The sequence below is a fragment of the Equus quagga genome, chromosome 8 (genome assembly GCF_021613505.1).
Source record: "Equus quagga isolate Etosha38 chromosome 8, UCLA_HA_Equagga_1.0, whole genome shotgun sequence".
Lineage (NCBI taxonomy): Eukaryota > Metazoa > Chordata > Mammalia > Perissodactyla > Equidae > Equus > Equus quagga.
In genome coordinates, this window is record NC_060274.1 from 63,577,582 (window position 1) to 63,602,217 (window position 24,636).

The window sequence follows — 24,636 nt, forward strand, 5'->3', positions numbered from 1 at the left end:
ATAAATGTTTTTAATGTGACAGCCTTAGCATCCCAAAGGATAAGCCAGCCTGGAAGCCATAACTTCTAAAGAGATAGTCAAATACATGAAGATAGGCAACCTTCTCGTACCAGCTTTCATGAGAAAAGACAAAGTCATCTTTTCTTCCTAGTCACGTCCCTCAGAAGACAGCCAAAGTTTGCTGATTTTTTTCTATTTTTTGTTTATTTACCTTTCTATTGTTTTCTTCTTAGCCTCTGCAGGAAGTTAGAGTCGAAAAAATACAACCACTACCTCAACAACAATATTGTCTTTGGATGCACTTAGCTTGACCTGAATCAGTTACGGGCTTCATTCTGTATCAAATCATTGAAGTGAACAAACCTCTTCTTTTCACCAGGTCAAAGAAACTAAAATGTACAATTTGTGCTGTGGTAATAGGCACTCAGAATTTTCAGATGTGACGCTCCCAAGAATTTTAAGATTTTCCTACATGCTATTTGCTAGAGGAGAATTGAATAAGCAAGAGTCAAAGGAGAGTTGGGATAATTTAGGTTTATATCTACTGAAGAAGTCACACCTGAAGGGGAACTGTGAGTGAGTCTGACTATGCCAGGAGGCCCATGGCTCTGCGTGGGAGCTATGCGGGGAGTTGAGGGGTCACTTGGTAGCGCATATCTGGTCTTTCGGCATGTTAACTGGAGCCCCTGAGTGAGGACTGGAGTTCTGATGACACTGAGGTCACCCTACTGTCTGTTTTCTCAACAAGACACGGCAAGGCAGCAGTAAGCTCATGTGTTCTCCAGGAAGAATGGTTTAGGGCGAGTACTTTTGGGGTCACATACAATTAAGTTATTTAAGACCTGACAACTGACATGACAATTTTAGCCATTTTATTGAAAACGGTTTTTATTGGTAAGTGATATTTTCAAGTATTCCAAGATTGATTTCATATGGTACTCTCAAGAAACCCTTATGCATCAAATCTGTTCCCAGTTAATCAGCACTTTCATCCCTCGTGATGCCCAGATTTAGGGTCAGCGTTCGCGTTGAGGTGAGATCACTATGGCCCCTTAGATGTGGGAAGCGGTTGAAATGATGGGCTTACAGTTTCCATGGCGGGGGTGCAAATCGACCAGTTAGAGCTCACAGTACAGAGCTTTGTGGAACACAGTGCCAATCAGCAGTTTTCCCTTGTACACAGAGGCAACCGTGCTTCCTTGCAACACAGTACCATTTTCTGCATAAACCACTGTGACTTTGGGTTCTTCTGATAAAATATCCTGGATTCTAAGCACCTATCAAAAAATAATATATTAGTATTTTTTTAAAAGTCACTCAAAACATAGTTTTAAATATGGGGTCATTTCTCCATAAGAGGAAGCCTTTAGGTAAATCATATTTTGTTGCAAAATTACTCTCTAAGACACCTGTTTCCTCACTGGCAAAATGACAGGTTTGATCAGGTGATCTTTAACAGAGATAGAGACACAAGCCCACAGAGGCTAGGGAAGAAATACGAGTAGCACAACCTGGGTGAAAGACTTTAGGGAGCAGTAGAGACTATGACAAATCTGGAGAGGGGCTGTTACTCAGTAATAGTCAAATTATTGCCACTCTGGAATTCAGGCCAGTTTGTGTATTTTCAGAAAAGCTAGGAAGTTGAATGTTTACACTTAATTCTTGGTTTTTAAATGCTGGCACTAAAAAGAAAAAAAGTATTGCCTGATAAAGAACGTATCTCTATACCACACTCATCTATTACTCTGAACTTGAGATCCCAACTCTAAGTGTATAAGATTTTATAAGTTCAGTTTCCTTCATTTAGTTGAGCAGAAATATGATTGTATCATTAGCAACAGTGTAGTAGTATGTTAAGCTGACTATATGTAATAGCTGATATTTGACCATTTTTGCTGATAAAATGGCAATTTTATATGATTCGTGCTACCATAAAGAGCAGTCTGTAAGGCAGGAACCCAAGGTCATGTTAGGTTCTTCCACTTACCATTTGTTTCTCATCTGTAGGATGAGATGGATGGGACTAAATTAAGTCTAAGCTCCCTTTCAAATCTAACTTATTATTATTCTTAAGCCTTTACAGATAAAATACAATGACTTGAAGAAAGGATACCCACCAACAAAAACATCAAATACGGCAGCCTAGGAAGGCCAGTGTCTGGATATTAAATAGTCAGTGGATGCATTTAAAAAGACCTCTTTAAAACAGTTGGCACCAAAGACAGATGTTTTAGGAAATTGCCGTAGCATTAACATGCAGTAGTTACTGGAAATAGTTGATGATGCCCCTTTAGCTTAAGTAAGCCTCTTTCTTTTTTAAAAACATTTTAATTATTTTTTTCCCTTCTTCTCCCCAAAGCCCCCCAGTATATAGTTGTATATTCCAGTTGTAGGTCCTTCTGGTTGTGCTATGTGGCACGCCACCTCAGCATGGCCTGATAAGTGGTGCCATGTCTGCGCCCAGGATCGGAACCCGTGAAAACCCGGGCTGCAGAAGTGGAGTGCATGACCTCAACCACTTGGCCACAGGGCCGGGCCCAAGCCTCTTCCTAATAAAAGTAAATCACTCTTCAATGGGGCACCACATTGGATGATGGGTTGTTATTACTTTTTGCTATTCCTTACCAGATTCAACATTAGAAAGGAAGTATTTCTTCCAGAACAGCAAACCAAGTCTACACTATAGCAAATGACCCAAGTTCACCAAATGAGCAGACAAGCAAGAACAAATTAGAATCTAACATTTTTCTGTTCTGAACAGTGAACACCATAGCATACAGTTCTTCAGTGCTATTAAACATGCCATATAGCAATCCTGGTAGCTAAGAACCAGCAAAAGGCACAAAGGCTTGCCATTAAACATAATCACAATTGTCCTGTAAACCTAGAGAGAAAGGGTATGAAGGGCCATATGAAATTGGAAATAGACTCTTTTTTTTAATCCAAGAGACACAGACTTTTAAAAAAAAAAATTTTCTGGTTGGGGAGGGATGATACCGACTCTTGAAACTAAGCTTTAAAAAAATCCATGGCCGTAAACTATGTCAAAAACTACATATTTGATGTAAATAATAAGTATAATTAGTACATAATGAAAACTCAAAGAAAAGCCCGGATAAGTCATAGTAAACTTTCAAATGCCTATGGCAAAGTGAATTTTCAACTCTTGTCTGCACTACCAAAATAGTCCACTGAATAAAGACCATGGACACGAATAGGGTCTCTGAGTACTACAACTAGCATGGGAGAAAAGGGTTTTTAAGCCAAAATAATTCCAGCAAGTGATTTATCTTCCCATTCTGCAGGGAGGGTTTAGAGAGGATGGCCATTTGTGCTTTAGGACTGGTCTGTGGCATTAACCTGTGCATATACTGACACGCAGGAAGAGGGAGTTGACTAAGAAGGCAGGTAACAAACAAATGATTAGACCGTAGCAATGTGCTCCATTCTACTTTTTAAACTATTATGAATTCCCAAGTTGGAGAGGCTCACTATTGATAAAGATACAGACCCCAGTCAAGTGCTTGCTCTCCTGACCCAGCCCTTCAGGCCCACTCTCCACTCTGCTCAGACTTACACAAGGGCCTACTTTAAGGGCTCCCCTGCCCTCCAGCTCCCTGTCAGGGTCCACCAAGGAGCAGTGGGGGGATGGGAGCACTGAGAGGGAGGTGGGGCAGTTACTCCAGGCGGCCTCCTTGTGGGGTCTCTGCTGGTTGGTTGGCCTCACCCCTCAACCCGGAGGCCAGATTCCTCTCAGGGAACCCTCTCTGCACACAGCTCTCTTCTTGTTCTGGCTTCTGGTAGCCATTTCCTGTCCCCCCTGCCAGCCCCGGGGTACTGCATTATCAGCTGTTCGTTTCTCTACACTCTGCCCACACCTTTGTATATGGTGCCCTTATTAAATCTTCGCAAATCATGCAGTTTAAATGAGCCCTCTGTCTCCTGCCTAGACTCTGACTACAATGCCCCCAAAGTCAAATTCCTTTTCATATCTGATCATTTGGATCATCTATCCATGTCCGCCCTTTTATCTGAACATATAATTGAGATTTATGTTTTCAACTGAAAAACAGGTGGGAATAAGGTTGCTGATCTGTTTCATTTTTCAAACTAACCTCTGATGGGGGAGGATTCTTCGGGTCATAGAAGAAGATTTTCTTGCCATTGGGATGGCATCCAACCCAAAGGTCCCCTGTCACAGGATCCACAGATATGTTATCCACGAGTGTGTTAAAGTCCAGGTGCTTCCAGATGAAAACCGAGGAGAGAAGGAAGGACAGAAAGTGAAAAACAATTGGAAAGGTGATGGAGCAATGTCCGGGAAAACTGTCGTCTTGTCCTTGATCACCACACTGGTGATTCCAGGGGCGCAAAAATTCTGTCCCATTTCAATAGCTGTCGGGGAATTCCTCTAGCTTTCCATCTGTGCTAGTATTTTATCAGTTTCTAGGACAAATGAGGGAGGGGGAAGATACAAAAGCCAAGAAAGACCGTAAAAAGTTAGGTGAAATCATTTGGACTAACATCTATGCATGAACCTAAAACTGAAGGGAAAAAAAAGTTTTAAATGCAGCATAAAACAGTTCCTTCTAAAACGGCACGTACAAATGATATTTTTATAGGCATTCAGAAAACAGCTAGGAAATGTAGATTCATTTCTGATGAGAACCTGATGAAATGTAGGCCCTTCTTTAGTGGCTAATCATAGGCTGTGCAGCCAGAGGAGAAATGATCACCTGGGGTCTAATTTTTGCCTTGGAGTTGAGGCAGAGTTTCCTCGATGTTATTCAACTCCCTGTTCTTCTGCTGTTTATTTTCTAAATGTAGGTTGCAAGCATGAGATGACTGCACAGATTGCTGTCGAGGCTTAGTACCAGGATCATAAATAACACCAACGGCTCTTAATTCCACCATTCATCATCTTGGCTGCCTTCTATCCGGGAGAAATCGCATCTATTTGTTTCCCGCTAACTCTTAGTTGGAGAAACAATATCTACCGTGTTCCTCAAACAGAGGCCAGCATGCCCCAGCGCCCACAGATCCTGTAATAACTGGTGGTGACTCGTTGCAAAGGCCAGAGCGTGCACAGGCAGCTGCAACGAGCCAACGCTGCCCTGTGCTTCCTACTCCAAATGAGAGCTATCCCCACAAGTCTGTGAATGGACTAGAGGGCTCGAGCGTTGTGGCAGAGCTTCCTTGTTACTGTCATGCAGAGCCATCACTCATTCCTCCCCTGGACACGGGCAAGGTTGGCCAAAGGAGGCAGCTGAGCAAACATCCTCTGGCCAAAATCAGCTCCAGGCCTTCTCCATCCCCACACCCCATCTATCACAGCACTGGGCATTCTTGGCTGATGCATTAATTTCTTTAGACGAGGAAAATGCTTGTCTCAGGGCTCTGCCATTATCTTTGGAAGAGGTAATAGCCAACTGGTGAATTCCATGGCAGATGAAAGCCTGCAGAGATGAAAGTCGGGGAGAGAGTGGGAGAAGGACACAGAAGCCTGGGCTGCCGTTCATTCCACATGCAATTACTGAGCTCCTACCAGGTAACTGGCGAGAGGCTGGGCCCCTGGAGAGAGTGCAGTAAGCGGCAGACCTGCTTCCTGCCAAGAAGAGCTGGCAGCCCGGTAGAGCGCCCATTCTGAACCGGCATTTCACTCTTGCCTCGCAAATCCATAATTCCTAGCAATTCTAACTCACCGCAGTGCACGTGTGGACCGTACCTCACGCTTCTACAAGCCAAATGGAAAATCTTACATTCCTTGGTCAAGGAGCCATAATCAATTATTCTCTGGGAAAAACTGTATCCTCTGTTAACAAATATCCCAATTTTTAGAGAATTAGAACTCATTGAAGTGGCACTAAATCATTGACTGTGTCTTGAAGTCTTTTTTTTTGTGGAGGAAGGGATGATTTTTATTGGGGTAAAATATGCATAACATGACATTTGTCATTTTAACCATTTTTAAGTGTACAATTCAGTGGCATTAAGTACATTCACAATGTTGTGCAACCATCACCACTATCCATTTCCGGAAACTTTCGCCATCCCAAACGGAAGCTCTGTACCCAGGAGCTCCGCATTCCTCCCTCCCCAACCCCTGGTAACCTGTATTTCACTGTCTGTGAATTTGCCTACCCGAGGTATCTCATATCAGGGGAATCATAGAGTATTTGTTGTTTCATGTCTAGCTTATTTCAATTAGCATAATGTCTTCAAAGTTCATCCCCTTTTTGACATGTATTAGTACTTCATTCTGCTTTAAGGCTGAATAATATCCCATTGCATGTGTATACTACACTTTGACAGGACAAAACCTATCCCGCATCTCATCACAAATTCTAAGATCAGTCTCAGCTAGTTTATCAAATTTCTTGCCACTCCAGGTATTAATTAACTGGTCTTAATTAACGTGATCCTTCAAAAGAAAGAATAATATTACAGTCTCCACTGAATTGTTCTGTCAGAAGATAGGCACGATCTGTTACCAAAAGTGGGAGCCAAACCTGAAGCAAGCCTCGCCCTTGAGCTTGCCTTGGCAGGAGCAGTGCCTTTGTCATTCTCTGTTGAATGTATATTGGATTGGATTCTATTCTTCTAAAATTCTTTAACTTTCAATTTACAGAAGTACCTATTGTTATAACCACAGTTTCCTTTTATTCCCTCAGCCAGTATGAGTGTATGAAATTCCATTTTACTTCAGGTAACACCAAACTAGCCCTGCCAGTGATTTTTAATGTCAAACACGATGTTACATTTGATGTTGCTTCAAGGTAATTTTCCCTGAGTGAAGCCTCGGTGACAGGACCTGGGATGTGCTGACGGGAACAGTCACGCAGTGCCTGGTGACAGGGCTTCGCACTGTGGGCGGTAACGGCAGGAGAGCAGTGTCTTGTTGTTTGTCAGGGGAAGGTGGCTACTTTCATAATGCTCCACTTTGCTCTTATTTCTCCTTCCTTTACTTTATATTTTTACCTCTTTTGACCCAAAGCTTCAGACTGGATCAAAATGGGTGGGGGTAGAAGATGCACCCCTGAAACGTACCTGGCCTCATCATTTTAATTTAACAAGTACATGCTGAGTGCCTACTAGGTGTTAGGAACTCTTCCAGGAACAAATGGAAAAAAATCTGTCCTTCTGGGGCTCACACTCTAGAGGGAGAGGCAGACAATAGAGAGGATAAAGTATATGGTATGTTAGTAATGCATGCTGAAGGGGAAATAAAGCTATAAAGGAGATATGAAAGATGTGTGTGTGTATGTGTGTGTTTTTGTGGAGGGGGCAGACTTGCAAGTTAGACTAGGTAGCCAGGGTAGGCCTCGCTGAGGTGACCTTTCAGTAAAATCTGGAAGCATATGAAGGAGAGAGCCATGGCAATGTGGAGGCAGATCACCCAAGCAGAGGGAACACCCCCATCCTGAGGCAGGGCTGGGCCTGGGGAGCTCCAGGAACACACGCACACAAAACAGCCTCAGCAGGGGGCAAAGGATGGAGATAAAGGCACAAAGTGATGGGCTGCTGCACATGGTGGCCACTGTGAGTATTCGGGCGTTATAAGTACTGTGGAGAGTGCTGTCGTGTTAAATACAAGCTGAGGCTATTTCTTGTCTGTTCCGTCAACATGGAGGAAAAAAGAAAGGGAGAGAGAAAGGTGGGGAGGGGAGGTAGAGAGAGAGGGAGGGAGGGTGGATGGGAAGAAGAGTGGGAGGGAAAGAGGGAGAGAGGAAGGAAGGAAGGGAGGAAGGAAGGATGGGAGGAAGGAGGGGAGGAGGGAAGGAAGGATGGACCGAGGAACACAATGCCAAGCTTAAAATTAGTAGAGCAGAAAAAATCCAAGTTTCGTGGATGAGACGTGTGGTCTATGCTCCACACTCTGCAGCTGAGTGAAAGTGAACAACACATAGGACACTGATGACTCTTAATAAAGGAGTGAAAAACTGGTTCTCACCCACTCCAATTAGACAATCCTTTTTTCCTTACCTTAATTTCACAAATCAATTAGAATCTAATTATCACTCTGCAAACTTATAGTGTTAATACATCTTACCTTCAATGGAGTTAAAGTCCAATTAGCATGCTTTTCATACACATGAATCTTATGGGCCATCAATTCAGCCACATAGACATACCTTCAAAGAAGAAAGAGCCACATGAAAGCACTTGAAGTAATGTGATTCAAAAGGTTACCTTGAAGTTGTAATAACACTTCCTAGGGAAGAACTTTGCTTAGAGAATGGAAAATGGAACCCAACTCAAGGCACACCAAACTCTGAAAGAACTCAATGAGTTTACAGTGCACAAAGGAGTTTTAATCTCTGAAAAGTTACTTCTAAATAGTTGGCCCTGATGGATAGGGAAGGAACTTAGCCCTAATATCCGCTCTTAGTATCTGGGAGCAAAAGCATTCCAGTGCTTCTCTGAGTTTGTCATATAGTGGCAAGCACCAGGTTCTGCATTTCAGCGGATTCATGAGTTCTCTCTGGGAGGCTGCAGGAAAGCCCTTTGACAACCAGCTTCTTGTTTCAGGCCAGAGAAAATATGAGAGAAGGCAAGATGCTTCCCTGAATCTGAGAGAAATCTTCCTCCCTTCCTACCCTACGACCTGTCCTGACCCTGTGCATTTAGTATTTTCCACACAGAGTGAAGATCTGTGGCCAGTCTAAGCACAGTGTAGCCCAGAACAAAAAGACAAATGACTGCTTGATTATCTGCTACTTTTGAAGACCAGGAGATGATATGAATAATTGAAAGCTGTCCATGTTGCTTTCTCTAAATTTGTTACTAATCCTCTGAAATCCTGGGTGATATAAGATGAGGAAGGGTCTAGATGGATCGAGACAGAGTTTTATCTATAGACCACTGCTACCGGAATTGTGGTCCCCAGTGCCGCTCTGTGAATTGTTTGTTTCAGGGCTACTACCAGATAGTAATGCAAATCAGCTACATCACTAAGCACAGTGCTTAGTTAGGTTGATGCTTTTTTCCCCTTAGTAACAGGCTCTGGATGAAGGAAGCAGTACTTGATTTGTATTTTGGTGCAAGCTCTTTATCTTATCACAAACCAGCACTATGGCTATATATGCTGACATCCTGTTAATCTCATTATGAGCTCAAAAATCTTCCCTCAAAGCAAAGCTACTTAGTAATACTAAATGTTTATCACAGTCTTATTTAGTAATACTAAATGTTTATTCACCCTCTTGAAATGTACTTTTACCCCCCAAAAAGAAACTAAATAAATATGCCTTCACAAAATAGAAAATTTTGATTTGATAAATTTTATCCCCTGAAAATTTAGGATGTTTTATATTTTTCCTAATTTCCTCTTACCAGGAGAACATGTTAAAATGTATCACATTATTTAGAAAAGGAATTTGTTCTGAAGAAATCTAGTGAGAATCTGGAGAAATGCATGACATTTTAAAGAGTTCACATACTTGCCATCAGGTGAAATGTTGATCCCATTAGCAAAATCATATCCATCTGCCACCATTTGAACTTCATTTGGACTATAGTAAACAACATTTGACCATGCTAAACCCAAATATAACTCCCAGGATTTTAAGAAGGGGTCAAGAAAATAGTGATCATTTGTGGCATAAAAGTGCTCAGGTCCAACAGCGACAATATCGTTCATGCTGCAATGCAAACACACACATGTGATATATACACGTATATGAAGGTATCATACATTATAGTCATGCACCAGCATTCGCTAATGTCTATTCCTAAAATCAAGATGCGGGATGGAGCCTTCACTCTAGCTATTATGGCACAGAATTAATATTAATCTGCCCCACCTATACAATCCTCAAAGACAATAATTACTCTAAGAAATGCTAAGAGGTTATTACAGAAAAATAACACAAAAATCCTATTAACTGTATCTTAAAAATAGTGCTATGGGGTGTGTGTGTGTGTGTGCACATATGTGTATAGATATGCTAAACTCAGTAGCATTAAATTAGGCCGGGAGTCATTATCAGGGCAAAATTTACTTATGCTCATGTAGAACAGTCCAAGTTACCATCAGGCAGTGGAAGAAACGCTGGCAATCTTAAGACTCACATCTTAGTTAAAGCTTGCTACTGTTAGCTGTGTGATTTAGGGAACATCAGTCATTTTATGTCAGGGCCTGAGTTTCCTTATCAGTAAAAGGAGGATGGGATGGACTGGTCTATCTTTCAGCTTAAAGGTCGTTTCCACCCTTAAAGTTTCGTGATTCTAAACTGAGTAAACTGTCCATGAACAAAAATACTCAGAAATAGGATGCTATGGCTTTTTTTTCTTCCTGATTTTGATTCTATGTTACTGAAAATCTAAGATATATGAGTCTATTTTTCTGCCTTAATAGGTACAACAGTGAAGACATGAGTGAGTCATTCTTTGCTGATTGAGATGACAGAAGTTCCCTGGGGCCATCATCTGGGAGAGAGCTATCTGCACTCTCTTGGCGAGGGCGTAATAGCCAGCGCATCAGCTCTGACACAGCTCTGGGCTCCTGGGCAAGTTGGATAAGCACACAGAGCCTCAGTTTTCTCATCTGTAAAGAGAGGTTAAATGATTTTCCCAAAGTCATCCAGCTCATTACCGTGAGACTAGGTCAGATTCTTGATTTGTGGCAGTGCAGTGGAATTAGAAGGAGATAACGCCTGCTGTGTGTTCTGCAGGGGACCTGCCGCTCACTAACCCCTCAGTCAGCGGTAGCCACTCTTACTACGTGTGGAAAAAGGGCAAGGAATTTAGGATTAGTCTGTACAGGCTCCAGGCATAACCTTGCAAGCTGGGTTTTTTCCCCTCTCTTTTTTAAAAGTAAATTTCCGAAATTACTATGCTTTATAATCATTTGCCTATTTTTCATAAAAAGGAGCAGAGCGAAATGGTTTAGAGTAATAGCTTTGAAATCTGACAGGCTTCATTTGAATCCTGACCTTGCCTGCTATCGTCTATGTGGCCGTAGCATGTCACTAAACTCTTGAACCTCAGGCTCCTCTCTACCCCTTGAAAGTTTAGGGTAAGAATACAATGAAGGAATGAACGCAAAGACTTTGACACCAAGCCTGGCATGTAGGAAATGGCCAATAATGACCGTTGAGTTATCATTATTAATAACATACTTCAATTATAATAGATTTAGTAATTGGAATATTAAAACTATAAACAATTATATAAACAACCATCAAATACAAAGCAGAAAACATATGTGGCTAGTGCTTGGGTCGAGAGAGCAGAATTTTAGTGAATTGTGGCACTATGGCTATTTTCAATTTGATTCTGTATTGCCAAAGACCAATATTTTTGTAATTGATCCAGAAAAAAATACTCTAACCCTAGGAAATTGGACAAATCTTAGATTTCCAATATTCAGTGGTGAAACAAATAAAACAAGTTTTCACTGTTTCATAGTGGCTCAGAGCATGAGCTCCAGGCTCACACTACCAGGGTGAAAACACCAACGGATTCATTTACTAAAGGTGTCATCTGGGGAAGGTTAAATACTCCAGGCCTCAAATTTTTTAAATACAAAATGGTATAATAAGGAAACCTAATTAAGAAGGTATTTGTAAAAAGTTAATAATGTTTAAATTGCTATTGCAGCCTCTAACTTATAGTTAAAGCTCATTAAGTTATTACTATTACTATTATTATTATTATTAGCCCAGCTTCTCCATTCTACATACTTTTCCCTAATTTAGATCTTGGTGTTTGAAACACTCTAGACACTCAGTGTCCTCATTCTTCTTTCCAAAATATATTTGCGGGATGAATGTGTGAATAAATTCTCCACCAAAAGCTGCTCTCTAAACTTTGTCTCGTACCAGGGATGCAGAAGAAGACCTGGGCCAGAGTTTCTACTTGGCCACTAATTGGGTGATTGACCTTGATCCAGTAACTCAATTTCTTTCCAGTATCAGTTTCCCCATCTTCAAAACCACCAGGTAAGAAAGGAGAGGAAGGGCCCCTGGTAACTGAGCTCACTCTACGTCTGTACCAGGTGCCTTGCTAGGTATCTGCATGTAAGTAACACACGGTTTAAAAGGAATCTAGATTCACAAATACTGGGGCTTTCGAATGCTAAAAGTAAATTAGTCAAATAAAGGTTGGGATTCTAGAAAATCATAATGATTAGAGGATAAAATTTGTTTAGGGAGATAGTGTCAGATTATTGTCCTAAATCCATCATTCGCCTTATATACCAAATCCTGAGGCAACCCAGGAAGTTGACTTTGTGTTGGGTTGACGGAGATCAGGGACCCTTGGGTTTTCTTTCTCCATGTGTTATATCGTCAAGAAGATGAGGATGGAGCTGAGTGTTACTACAGATCTGCTATTTCATAAATTGTGTGCAACCAAACAGCAGTAGAGGCAGGATAGGGAGGTCTTAGAGGCACTGGATTTCAGACCTCCTTTTAGGTATGTATTTCTAATTCATAGAAACATCTGAGAGTCTATTTTTTAATAAAAATAAATAAATAAGCTCAAAATGTGGAATTCATCTATGAAACTGGTTTGGGTTTGAAATGCTAAGTCTAGTTTTGGAGAAGAGTAGAGTTTTTTCTTAGGAAAAGCTCAAACAGACATTCTGAGGCCAGGAGCCATAAGCCAGCATCCAGCCAGCCTGGGAAATGAGGGGAAAATAAAATGTGTTTTCTCTGAGGAACTTGAGTCCCCAAAAGTTTCTACAGAAGAACATTAGGAGGAGTTGTGATCATTAGAAAGGAACAATTATTTCCCTTTCCCCCAGGCCAAACAGAAAAACTAAAAGTGGATTATTTACCCACCGGCTTAAAGGAAAATAGAAATATGATATATATCAGTACTTAGGCAGAAGTTTGTGTCTGATGGTTTTCAGATGCAAAAGTGATTTTTCTTCTTCTTGAAATTTAAACAACTCAACCGTGGACTTAAAATCTGGATGGTTCACCACCAGCAGGTAGACAGTATTATCTGAGAAGAGATTAAAATCAAAAATTGAAACATTAACTGAGCTCTCAGCTGTCAGCCCTGTCTCCAAAAAGCAATTTCAACCCACCTCCAACTAGTACTTAGAGTGTCAGGCAGATGGAATATTTTCATCTCTTTGTAGAGAGAAACATTTGTGATTGCTCCAAAGAAAAATGGCTAGCGGAAGAACCAGTGACAGTCTCTAAAACTCCAAACTCCATAGGAGGGAAAAATCCTCAACTCAAAAATGAGCAGCGCTTGACACTAAAACTTGAAAGAGCTTGTTAAGCTTTCCATTGCAAATGGTCTCAGGGATACTCAGAGTTGAGATAAAAGAGGTGGGAAATACCAACCTGAGAAGGTGTGCTCAGGTATAATTTACTCAGTGTAAGACGATTAATTCCATAAAATGAACACCTGAGAGAGTATCAAAGGGAGGCAGCTTCTGTAAGTCAGTGGGACTTTGCGACATAAAAGAGGCCAGTCTAAGTGGTCAAGAAGGCGTGATCAGAGTTGGCAGCGAAGTTAGATTGCAGTCTTTGCCTTACGAAGCAGTAACTCTTTGGAACCCTTTGACATGACCAAACTGGTGTTTAAAGGAAAACAATGCAAAGTTTAGTAGGTTGAACTGAAAAGATTTGAACAGAGAAGCCAGCTAAGAGCTTTTCATTAGTCCATTCAACAAACAAGTGTTTAATTTATTTTAGTTGGTGTTAAGTGACACAAAGGGAAAATAAAATGGAATAAAGGGATGGAAAGTAACGAGATGCTTTCTTCATGGGAGTCAGGGAAGTTCTCTCTGATGAAGTGATATTAAAGCAAAGACCTAAATGAAATAAGGGAGCAAACTATGTGACTATCTGGGGAAAGAGCATTCCAGACTGAGGGAAGAGAGTGAGCAAAGGACCTGAGGCAGGAGTTTCCTTGGCACACTCACTTGATAGTGAGGCTGTGGTTGGAGTAGAGTTAGTGAGAGTGGGAGGGCTGAAGCCATAGAGGTAGGACCAGTCTTGTTAGGGCTTAGGATAAGGATCCAGAATGTACTCACTGTGGGCTTTGAGCCAAGAAGTAACATGACCTGAGGCTACAGCAGCAATCCAGTCGTGTGGAGAGGAGGGACTGAACCAAGAGGATGGCATTGACAAGAAAAGGCAGGAAAGGATATAAGGGGCATCTGACAGGAAGTATCAAAAACCCCTGACGATGGCTGAGGAATGAGAGTTGGAAATCAAACATAAGTGAAGATTAAAACCTGGGTTCACGTTTTACACAGCAGATTCTACCTTTAGCAATTTACCCTAAGGAAATATTCACAGAAGATATATGTACAAGTATGTTTATAGCATTGTTTGCAATGAGCATAAAGATGGAAATAGACTGAATATCCATCAGCAGATGAAATATGTTATAGTACTCCCACACAACTGAATGCTAAGTAGCTATTGGAAAATAGCTCTAAATGCACTGTCATAGAAACGAGTTCATGATGCAGTGTTTAATGCAAAAGCAATTTATAGAAGGGTTTGTGTAATATTTATGTAATATTACCCCATTTTTATTTTTAAAAGTACACATACATCTAACACTATATTTTTTTGAACTTACAAATATCTTGAAAAGAAAATACAATGTTGATAAATAGGTGGAGAGATCATTGAATGGAATATATACATATATATGTATATATATAAAGGAATATACACATATGTATACATATGTATATATATAAAGGAATATATATATAAGAAGGAAAATCATGTGGGGTAGAGGTGAAGAAGGAAAGATAAAAGGATGGAAAACCATTTTTCAACATTTTGAGTTTAAAGTGGCTATAGGAGAGGAACCCAAATAGAAGTATCTAATTAGCTGAAGAAATGGAACTCAAGAGCTGATTAAAAAGAAAAAAAAAAAGACTACTCCACATTTGTGGGGGTTGTCCTAGAAAGCAGGCACAGTTATAGTGGAAGTTTCTGAAATAAAGAAAATAAAAAGGAGGCAAAAGATCAGTCGTTTGGGGAATTCCCCTTTGTGGAATGGTCAGAGAATTCGAAATGAGTGACAAAGCAATGAGCGGGAGAGGAACCCTGCAGTAGGGCCAGAACTGGGACAGATAAGCGCATTGGAATATCAGGGAGGAGCAGTTGACTTGAAGGAGAAAGCGGGCAACAGCATAAAATGAGGTGGAAAAAGGAAGGAAGGGAGAAAGGTAGGAAAGAAACGGGAGGAGAGAAAGGAAGGAAGGACAGCAGAGGGAAGGAAGGAAGAAAAGAAGAAAGGGAGGGCAGAAAGGGAAGAGAGGAAAGAGGAAGGGAGGGAGAGAGGAAGGAAAGAAGGGAGGAAGGGAGGCAAGAAGGAAAGGAAGAGAGGGAGAGTTGGAAAAGAGAGAAAAGTTCGTTAATAAGGACATTGCTGACGACTTTCAAGGCAGCAATTTTAGCCACCCACAACGGGGAAAGTCTGGAAGAAGGACTGATGGAGGGATCATCTGATTAGGAGAAGGAGGCCGTAGGGATAGACGCGGTTCTCAACCCTCGCCTTATGTTTTTATCACTTGGAGAACTTTCAACAAGTCCTGCCACCCAGGCCTCTCTCAGACTAAATCACAAGATTTGGGACTGAGGGCGGGGCATCAGACTTTTTAAAACTCCCCAGGTGCTTCTGTGTGCAGCTGCGTTGAGAATTAATGCAGAGACCAAGGAAATGGATGCACAAAGAAAGGAAGAAATGGGAGGAAGTTATAAGGGATTTAATACGTTATTAAAATGTAGAGAAGCAGTTTGAGGACAAAACAGAGGGACCAATGGACAGGGAGGCATTAAAGGTGACAGAGCTGAGAAAAGCCAACCCGGGGGACTTTCTGTCAGTGGACTTATAGGTTGCAGATGCCTTACATTAGAAAAATCAATTTCTGTAAATGCCTGGATCTGTAAAATTGTTTGAATTGAAAAAGTCCGTAATGATTGGGGTTGAATATTATTACTATAGTAATTATAAGGATAATGTGAATGTTAGTATTTTTAAAAATTAGCTGTTTTACAAATCTTAAATATTTTTGCATTCTCAAGCATTTAAGTGGTTATAATATTATATTTAATCGACACGGGTGTAAGTTTAAAACCTAGAATAAAAACATTATTCATGATTATACTTTAGTTGGATGAAAAAATATTCGTTCACTAACATTTGTGTGTTTTTTCTCTTTTTAATTTTGGTTTTGTTTTTAATAAACGTTAAATACTGTTACCTTCATCGGTGAATGTGCTAATCCCGTGAGGGTTAAATGAAGACAAATCAAATTTACTTCCAATGATCCTCAATTCCAACACTGTTGGATCTTCTTCATTCAGGTCTATCAGAAGTATTTTTCCAGGCTTGTCATGTTCAAAGCTCTTTAATCCAGGATATTTTAATCCCTTATAAATAACAGAGGAGAAGAAACAGGCACATTGCAAATACTTCAAATGCTGTTGGAGGTGGTGGATGGCACAGAGGTTCACACTGTCTGCTTCGGGCCATGGGGCCACATGGGAAGCCTCTTAGCTGGCTTGTGTAACAGGCCCACGAGGGGTTCTGGAAGCCACGTGCTCTACCAGATGACCCCACACAATGCACGGGCACAGACCTTTTCATCACCAGTAGCAAAGCCATATGTATCCTATACCGTGGCTTCCAATACATGAAAAAGATGAAAAACGTAAGAGCAGACCAAAGAGGCGTTTACTAATAGGCTTCAACAAGATAAGCAAGTAATATGGAGAAACCATTGGTTATAGTTTTTAAACTGTCCCCCTAGCAGGTTCCTCGGAAGCATCTCTGGGACAGAGTTTTAAGGCAAGTCCAGTTTGCCTAGGGAAGAACTCCTTTCTCAGCCGTCAATTAGAACAACACAGTTCTTATTTATTTTAGATATTGAGGTCCCAGATAAGATTTTGCTTGAAATATGTATTCTGTTGCTTTAAAAAAAAGGTTTGCAAGACACTGCTGTAGAGGACGACTAGTCCCCCATCCTCGTAAGAGAAAACTGGACTAAATAAATTACAACAGACAGCAAAGGGCTTCAATGGCTGGATGACTTGTACACTGTATCCTGTCAACTCTGTTATCCCAGTGATTGTCGACTTCTTTTGTTTTGAGCCATGTCACCACCACAGCGATTTATATGCAGGAGAGTTTCAACAAACATGGTGGCTTCTCTCTTCAAAATCTGGAAATTGTGGAATGACTTATCAACAACGTGAAATTAAAGGGCTTATTCTCAAAAGCGTAAAGAAAAGCTAAAAATTTAAATGACGTGAAGAAATATATATAAACATACACTCAATTCAGCAAATATTTGAGTGCACCACTTCAGTGCTGCAAGGGATAGACAGTTGAATGGGAAGCCATTCTTGAACTTATTGGGCTCACAAATTGCTACAATGGAAGATAAGGTAATAGGAGTTTAGTGTACACACAGGAATACGAATACACATGGAACACGTGGGATCATAATTATAACACCAGTGTAAAGGCATGTACAGTTTATTTTTTGAGCCATATGATTGCTCATTTTAATTGAGGGTGGGCATCAGTTTAAAGAAAGCTTAAACCAAAGACTTAAGCTGCGGGTCCTAGAAAACGGGCTCGAGCACAGAAAGTAAAAGAAAACGCTTACAGAGCTAACGAAAACCAGTCCGTTAGAAAGGATCTCCAAGTCTTCAGAGCCAGCTTCTGCCGGAAAAGGAAATAGACAGCACCAGTTGTTTCAGACTGCCCACTCTTGCGGAAGCTAATGATTCACTTCTTTTTCACTCCTAACTTGAAAATGGGACTACATATTTAGCTCTTCTTTGATAGAGTCAGAATAATTCGTTCAAATTGACTAATGTGATTATATAAAAATTAAGACATTGATATAAGTAAGTGTAATTAAAATTTACACTTAATATATTTGTTTTAATTGGTGGGTGAGAACTTTTTCCTCAGAGGCTGAAATCTCTCACAAAATGTACTAAAGGTATGACAATTTGAAAAGAGCTTGCTGTTTTTTTAAAGACACAGCGTAAACTACTAATATATATTGATACTTAATAGTTCCAAATCAAATAAATTCTTTGAAAACCATATTGGAAGTATAAGCACATTCCAAATGCTTCAGTTATAATAGGGATACATTTCATATACAGAATATGCATTTGCTATTAATTATAACATCAGTAAAATATCACCAAGTTAGTTATACTTTAAGTACATGTAAATTTTAAAAATTTCAACCAATCTAGAGACAAATGAGATTTTTGGTTTTATATTGCTACTCTTACTGGAGATGTTTGTTTTTCAAATATCCAGTGATATTTAATATCAATATCATATTTGTTTTCTAGAAAAAAATTGCACTATTAAGCTATCTGGCCAAGCTTATTGATGCTAACTGAATAAGTCATCTGGTCTAACTTCTCCAACTTAGTCAAATGAGATAAACAACTCTTAGAAAAATCCCGCCAAAACATAACAAAAGCATGGCTCTCAAACAAGTTGTCCTCAAATAACAAAGCTGGTTGGTTGAAACCAGATGGGCCCTGTGTCCCTGTTGGTCACCTAGCAGGGCTATTCCCCACCCTTTTGTCTTCTCTGACAGGGCCTGCCTCCCACAGTGGAGGACCGGGAATTACTTTCCCAGCTTCCTTTGCAGCTAGGGCACGAGCCTGTTGTCTAGTTCTGATTAATGAAATCTAAGGGCAAATATGCTGAGAGCTTCTGGGAAAATTTCCCTCCTCAATATTAACAGAGAGACTCATGAGGAGAAGCTTTGTAGTAACTACAAAGGTGTATGAAGGCTTTTTAAAAATTTACCCTCTCCTCGCTTCTTTCTCTTCCGCTTCTGTCCCTCCTCTGCCATCTTCTCGGGGTATATTACCACAAAATCAAACATTGTTCTGACTATTGTCATTGCTAAACCAAACGAAAACAAACAATCAAAAAACTGTCAACACCTTGGCAATATGTTGGGGAAGTCAAAAGTCAAGTAACTTGGTATTTCTAATGAACTGGTGACTTAATCCTCTCTTGGTTCACAGTTTTATTTTTGAACAAAATTAAACAGGTGTATTAATCAAATAAACAGCAACATAACACTGCAAGTTCCAATGAGATGCTTCCTCCTCGCCCATACTCACCTATTCCTTTAACGAAGTTACAGTTCGGAAGTTCTACTGGTTCTACTTCTCGGAAAACATTAAATCGTGTTCTGGGGGAGAAACAAAGAATAAAACTATTCAGAAATCATAATTAGGTTGCAAGGGGAAGGAGTCAATAACGTTCTCCTTAACTGCACTTTGCCTGGGTTTCAATCCTGGGGTTAATGGTCCCTGGAACCTGAGCAATCCCACCAGGCAAGGCCAGAGCAAGACGCTCAGGGCCTCTGGGCGCGACAGTTAGTATTTATTTAGCAGAGGTGGATAGATACAAAAATAAGATACGCCGTGTCCTCTCCAGAGCTCTGTGCACTTTGGTAGGAACAGGAACAATTTCATCAGCTGGGTAAGGGTCCTATGTGGAAATATGAGTTAAATAGTGACATGGTTCCAATTTATTCTATTGATGTTTTAGGGCTGCTAACAGATGGGCCTCCTGCCCATCTGCCCAATCTGGCTCCAAAGCCTGGACTGGGCATCTGCTTTCTTGTGTGTGACCTGAAAAATGCAGGTGAGCTCATAGGATTTATAACTTCAGAAAATCATACCCAAGGCAAACATATAAAAAGGCATTTCACACACACAAAAGCAACCTATTAAATCCGAGTGCATAAACATTGGGGAGAACATTTGAGTGAAGGACAAAGGAAAAAAGCACAGATGTAAGAAGGCAGTACCAGCAGGTTGCCTGAGCAGGGCAAAGCGATTGATGAGGCATTTGAAAGAAATGGACCGCAACATTAGCACAGCCAAGAGATTTAAACAATAAACATTTTTTTGACAACTAATGACACAATATAGTCATAGCAAGTAGTGATAATTATCCGAGAATCCCTAGAAATCTTATTTGACTAAAGATAGGATGGGCTAGGGGTGAATGGACACTCTGGATAAACTTCTTACCAACATGGCACAAAATGATAGGAATTCAAAGGCGACTGATCTTTTGTCCATTTATTCAGAAAAAAAATGTAGCATGTTCCTACTACCATGCCATTGGCTATCAGTTCCACCATCTAAGAGGGTCTGACCAAAAATGTTAAGAGTGGAGTCCGGTAATTGGCTTTGTTAAAGTTCTACAGTTCATCCTGATGCACCATCAGAGCAGAGAACCACCCGTCCGGGTGCTAGAGATCCAGAGATGAGGAAGGCCTGGCCCACAAGGAGAGGGTGGTTCCCCGAATGATGAATGTGGAACTTAGAAAGCAGACTTCAAAGGAAAGTTGGGATCTGTCCCAGGATCTGAGAAACTAAAAGGAATTTCAACAATGGAAATCTGACATTATAATCACAAAAGTTCACAAAAAAGAAATAAAAGGTAAAGTGATGGAGCAGTGGCTTGCCAACTTTTCAGACTGAGATCGACATTAGGAAAAGCATGTAACATGATGGAAACAGACAACGCCCACACCCACTCACCGCACACATCAGAAACAAGGTTCACGGGAGAATTCTCATCCTGATACGTGTGATACATTCTTAACTTTTTTTATTCAATTCTACTTCATTTATTTAAAAATGCTGATCATGATCTAGCATTGATCATGTGATCACATTGATTTTGTGACCCACCATTTTGAGAAACACTGGTCTAGAGAAAGCTTAGTGAATCGCAGAGAGCCCCAGGGAACTGAAAGGATTGTAGAGATGTTAAGAGTGAAGGTACAAGCAAGGACAATACAAAGAGGGGCACGGAAGAAGAGATTCAAGGAAGTGAAATCACTGAATGGGCCAAGACTTGTGGAAAATGCCAAGGATAGCCAAATTAGCTTTTCTTAGAGCCAAAACCACGCTGAAAGAACAGTGCTGCCTGGCTGGAACGGTTCATTAAACGATGGGTTCACAGACGGCAGAAAAAGCAGAAATGATCAGCCCCTATTCCAATTCAGGCTTCTCTCACATGGATGACGATCTCTAACCTGGAAAAGGTAGGACAGCCACAGTTAAAGGGAGCCCAGGGTCGGGACAGAGGCACTGAGTCAGCACTCAGTTGCTTTGAGTGCAAATTTGTGGCCACGACAAGTCACATCTCAAGAGGACAGTTGTTGCCAGTTCTTTATATACCCTCGTTTAATCCTCAAACACCTCCCTGAGGTATGATTTTTCCTGTTTTTTTTTTTAAAGATTTTTTATTTTTATTTTTTCCTTTTTCTCCCCAAAGCCCCCCTGGTACATAGTTGTATATTCTTAGTTGTGGGTCCTTCTAGTTGTGGCATGTGGGACGCCACCTCAGCGTGACTTGATGAGTGGTACGATGTCCACGCCCAGGATTCGAACCGACGAAACACTGGGCTGCCTGCAGCAGAGCGCGTGAACTTAACCCCTTGGCCACGGGGCCAGCCCCTCATTTTTCCTGTTTTACAGATGATTAAGATTAAGTGGCTCTCCAAGGCCACAAAGTTATAGAGAGGCTGAGCTGGGATTGGAACTCAGGTATGAATGCAAAGCTCACACTCAGTCCTCTGACCCAGCAAAATTTACAGATAGCACTGCTTAAAAGCTGGAGGGAGGGCCCAGCTTGGTGGCGCAGCGGTTAAGTGCTCACCTTCTGCTTCTGGGCGGCCTGGGGTTCACTGGTTTGGATCCCAGGTGTGATATGACACCGTTTGGCAAAAGCCATGCTGTGGTAGGCGTCCCATGTATAAAGTAGAGGAAGATGGGCATAAAGTAGAGGAAGATGGGCATGGCTGTTAGCTCAGGGCCAGCCTTCCTCAGCAGAAGGAGGAGGATTGGCAGTAGTTAGCTCAGGGCCAATCTTCCTCAAGGAAAAAAAAAAAAAGCTGGAGGGAGCACCAGAAGACAATTCCACCTGTGTTACTATAATCCTGCTCACTTTTTTTTTTTTATCTTGTTCTCAATTATCAGGAAATCTCTTGTCCAGGGCTTAAGTCCAAATGTTCCAGGTCTAAGGATAAGGATCAAATGTCTGAGATGTGTCCCCAACTCATAAGCCTCTAAAAGCTGGCCAGAAATCACATACCCCCTGCTGTGAATTATTCTTTACAAATATGTGCTGGCTCCTTACAAAAGAAAGCAAGGTCTTTAGCTATGCGTTAGAAATGCATCTGGAACTTTCCTTGGGGCCATACTCAGTCTCATCAGTCTACTTTCCACTACCGCATACTCCTCATTCATTCACTTGCTCTTATTGGGGCCTACTATTTGCCACGTCCCCTGCTGAGGTTCTCGCACACACCTTCTCATTTAATCTTCTTAGTCACCTTTGAGGCAAGGGTGCACATGGAAATGGAGAACGGAAAGGAGAGAGCATAGATGGGCTGTCGGACAATCATATCTCACCTCTTTATTTTCATCCCACGGTAATATCACAACCCACAGATAAGCTGTGGCAAAGTTGTGTGTACTCCTTTGGCAGAAAATAATAGTGATTAATGAAATTCCACAAATTGTAATTTTTACATTATTTAAAACCCCAAATCACTGTAACCAAAAATTAAAAAAAATAATAGTTTATAAAAACCTATTCTTTCTTCTTTTTTTTGGTGAGGAAGATTAGCCCTGACTAACATTTGTTAACAATCTTCCTCTTTTTTTTTTTTTTTTTAAAGATTTTATTTTTTCCTTTTTCTCCCCAAAGCCCTCCGGTACATACTTGTGTATTCTTCATTGTGGGTCCTTCTAGTTGTGGCATGTGGGACGCTGCCTCAGCATGGTTTGATGAGCAGTGCCATGTCCGCGACCAGGATTCGAACTAACGAAACACTGGGCCACCTGCAGCGGAGCGCACGAACTTAACCACTCGGCCATGGGGCCATCCCCGACAATCTTCCTCTTTTTGCTTGAGGAAGATGGGCACTGAGCTAACATCTGTGCCAATCTGCCTCTCTTTTCTGTGGGATGCTGTGCCAATCTGCCTCTGTTTTATGTGGGATGCCACCACAGTGTGGCTTAAGGAGCGGCACTTGGTCTGCGCTGGGTCTTGAACCTGCAAACCCAGGGCCACTGAAGCAGAGCACAGGATAGTAACCGCTAGGCCATTGGGCTGTCTCCTGCAAAAAACCTATTCTTAACATAAGCTTCTAATCAGTCCATAGGGTCATATAACTTTTAAAAAAAATCCAAAATGTTCAATTTGATTTTTATCAATGTTTTACTTCAAAGTAAACAATAAGATTCTATTGACTAAAACTTAGGAATTAGAATGATCTCTAGACTTTGAACCCTTGTAAAAAGTTACCACGAAATTACTGATACATTCTTCAAAACTTTTTCCCCCTTATACAGTATCTACCACTTTATAAAATACTATAAGGGACGCAGGGCACTAACATTTACCAATAGTTCCTATGTTCCAGGCACCAGGTTAGTTGCTTCGCATATGAGTGTCTATTACCGTTTCCGGTTTACTGAAGCCGCAGATGTTAGAGATGTAAAGTGATTTGCCCAACATCCCACAATGGAAAGGTAGAGTGAGAACCCAGGACACCAGACGCCAGCGCCAGGCTTTTCCCTTCCTCTCGGCCTGGCTCCCAGCGGTGCGTGCATTCCCTCCCAGCTGCTCCGCTCCACCAGGGAGTTTCCTGTCTCTCCGTGTGGCCTAAAATTAAGAATCTCCAAGCCAGAAAGCTTCGTGCCCTGGCCAGGCAGCCAAGGCGGGGGATCCTTTCCCTAATTCACACAATATCGGGGGACCCCCTAGTCTGGTTATCTCTTTTGAAGCGAGGTTGAGAAGTGAATCTGTAGTCAAGGCATACGACTCTTCATGGAAAATTAGTGTGTGCAACCAACTTGGGCACTCATCGGTCCAGTGGTATGCAAACACCGACAATTATCTCCTTATCCCGTCTCTCGGGCCATGAGCAAGGATATGTTTTCAAGCGGCACATGAAAGTTGAACAAAGATTTATGAACCTCCTGCAGGATGTGCATCCAGCACTTGCCTGTAGACTTTCTGTTAAGCGCCTGGACCTCACTTTCGGGGGGAGCCTGGGCCTGGCTGAGGTGGGGAGGACGGGGCTGCAGCCCTCACCACAATCTAACTTACTGGTAAGAAGACCAGGGATCCCTGAAGAATGCCAGTCCCAGCCCCAACAGGGAGAGCACCGTCATCTTCCCCATGGCCTCTGACAGACGTACGGATGGATGGACGGATGCACCGACGGCCAGGAGACGCTGCCTTCCTGCGGCCGGCAATCCGCGCCGAGCGCCCCGGGACTGGCCCGCCCCGCCCCGCCCCGCCCCGCCCCGCCCCTCGCTGCCCCGCGCCGCCGGGGCCGCAGCTCACCCTGCGGGCCCCGCGCCAGGACAGCGCGGCCTCGGGGTCAGCGCCCGAGGCTTGGAGCTGCGTGCTCCCCCAGGCTTTACAAAGGAGAGACTGAGAACAGCTGCCTAGACCGGGCGAGAAGGGGAAAGCAAGCAGGTTGGAGGAAATGGAGAGCCGTGGGAAAGGAGAGCCAAGCTTTGATGAGAGCTCACTTTGTGCCAAAAAGTCCTAATCCTGTTGGCTCAGAGAGGTTCAGTAACTTGATCTATGTGACTCAGCCAGAAAAGGCAC

At 41.8% G+C, this 24,636-nt stretch overlaps 1 protein-coding gene across 1 annotated transcript; it reads right to left on the bottom strand.

Moving 5' to 3' along the window:
- Positions 1–870: 870 nt before the first annotated feature.
- PON1 (paraoxonase 1) lies at positions 871–24,275 on the bottom strand. The gene is made up of 9 exons (XM_046668762.1): positions 24,127–24,275; positions 19,104–19,174; positions 17,603–17,658; positions 16,193–16,361; positions 12,825–12,951; positions 9,441–9,641; positions 8,051–8,132; positions 4,116–4,244; positions 871–1,277 (listed from the first exon to the last, which is right to left on the bottom strand). Exons 1-9 carry the CDS (start codon positions 24,198–24,200, stop codon positions 1,119–1,121), a joined length of 1,068 nt encoding a protein of 355 aa, XP_046524718.1. The 5' UTR covers positions 24,201–24,275; the 3' UTR covers positions 871–1,118.
- Between the last annotated feature and the right edge of the window lie 361 nt (positions 24,276–24,636).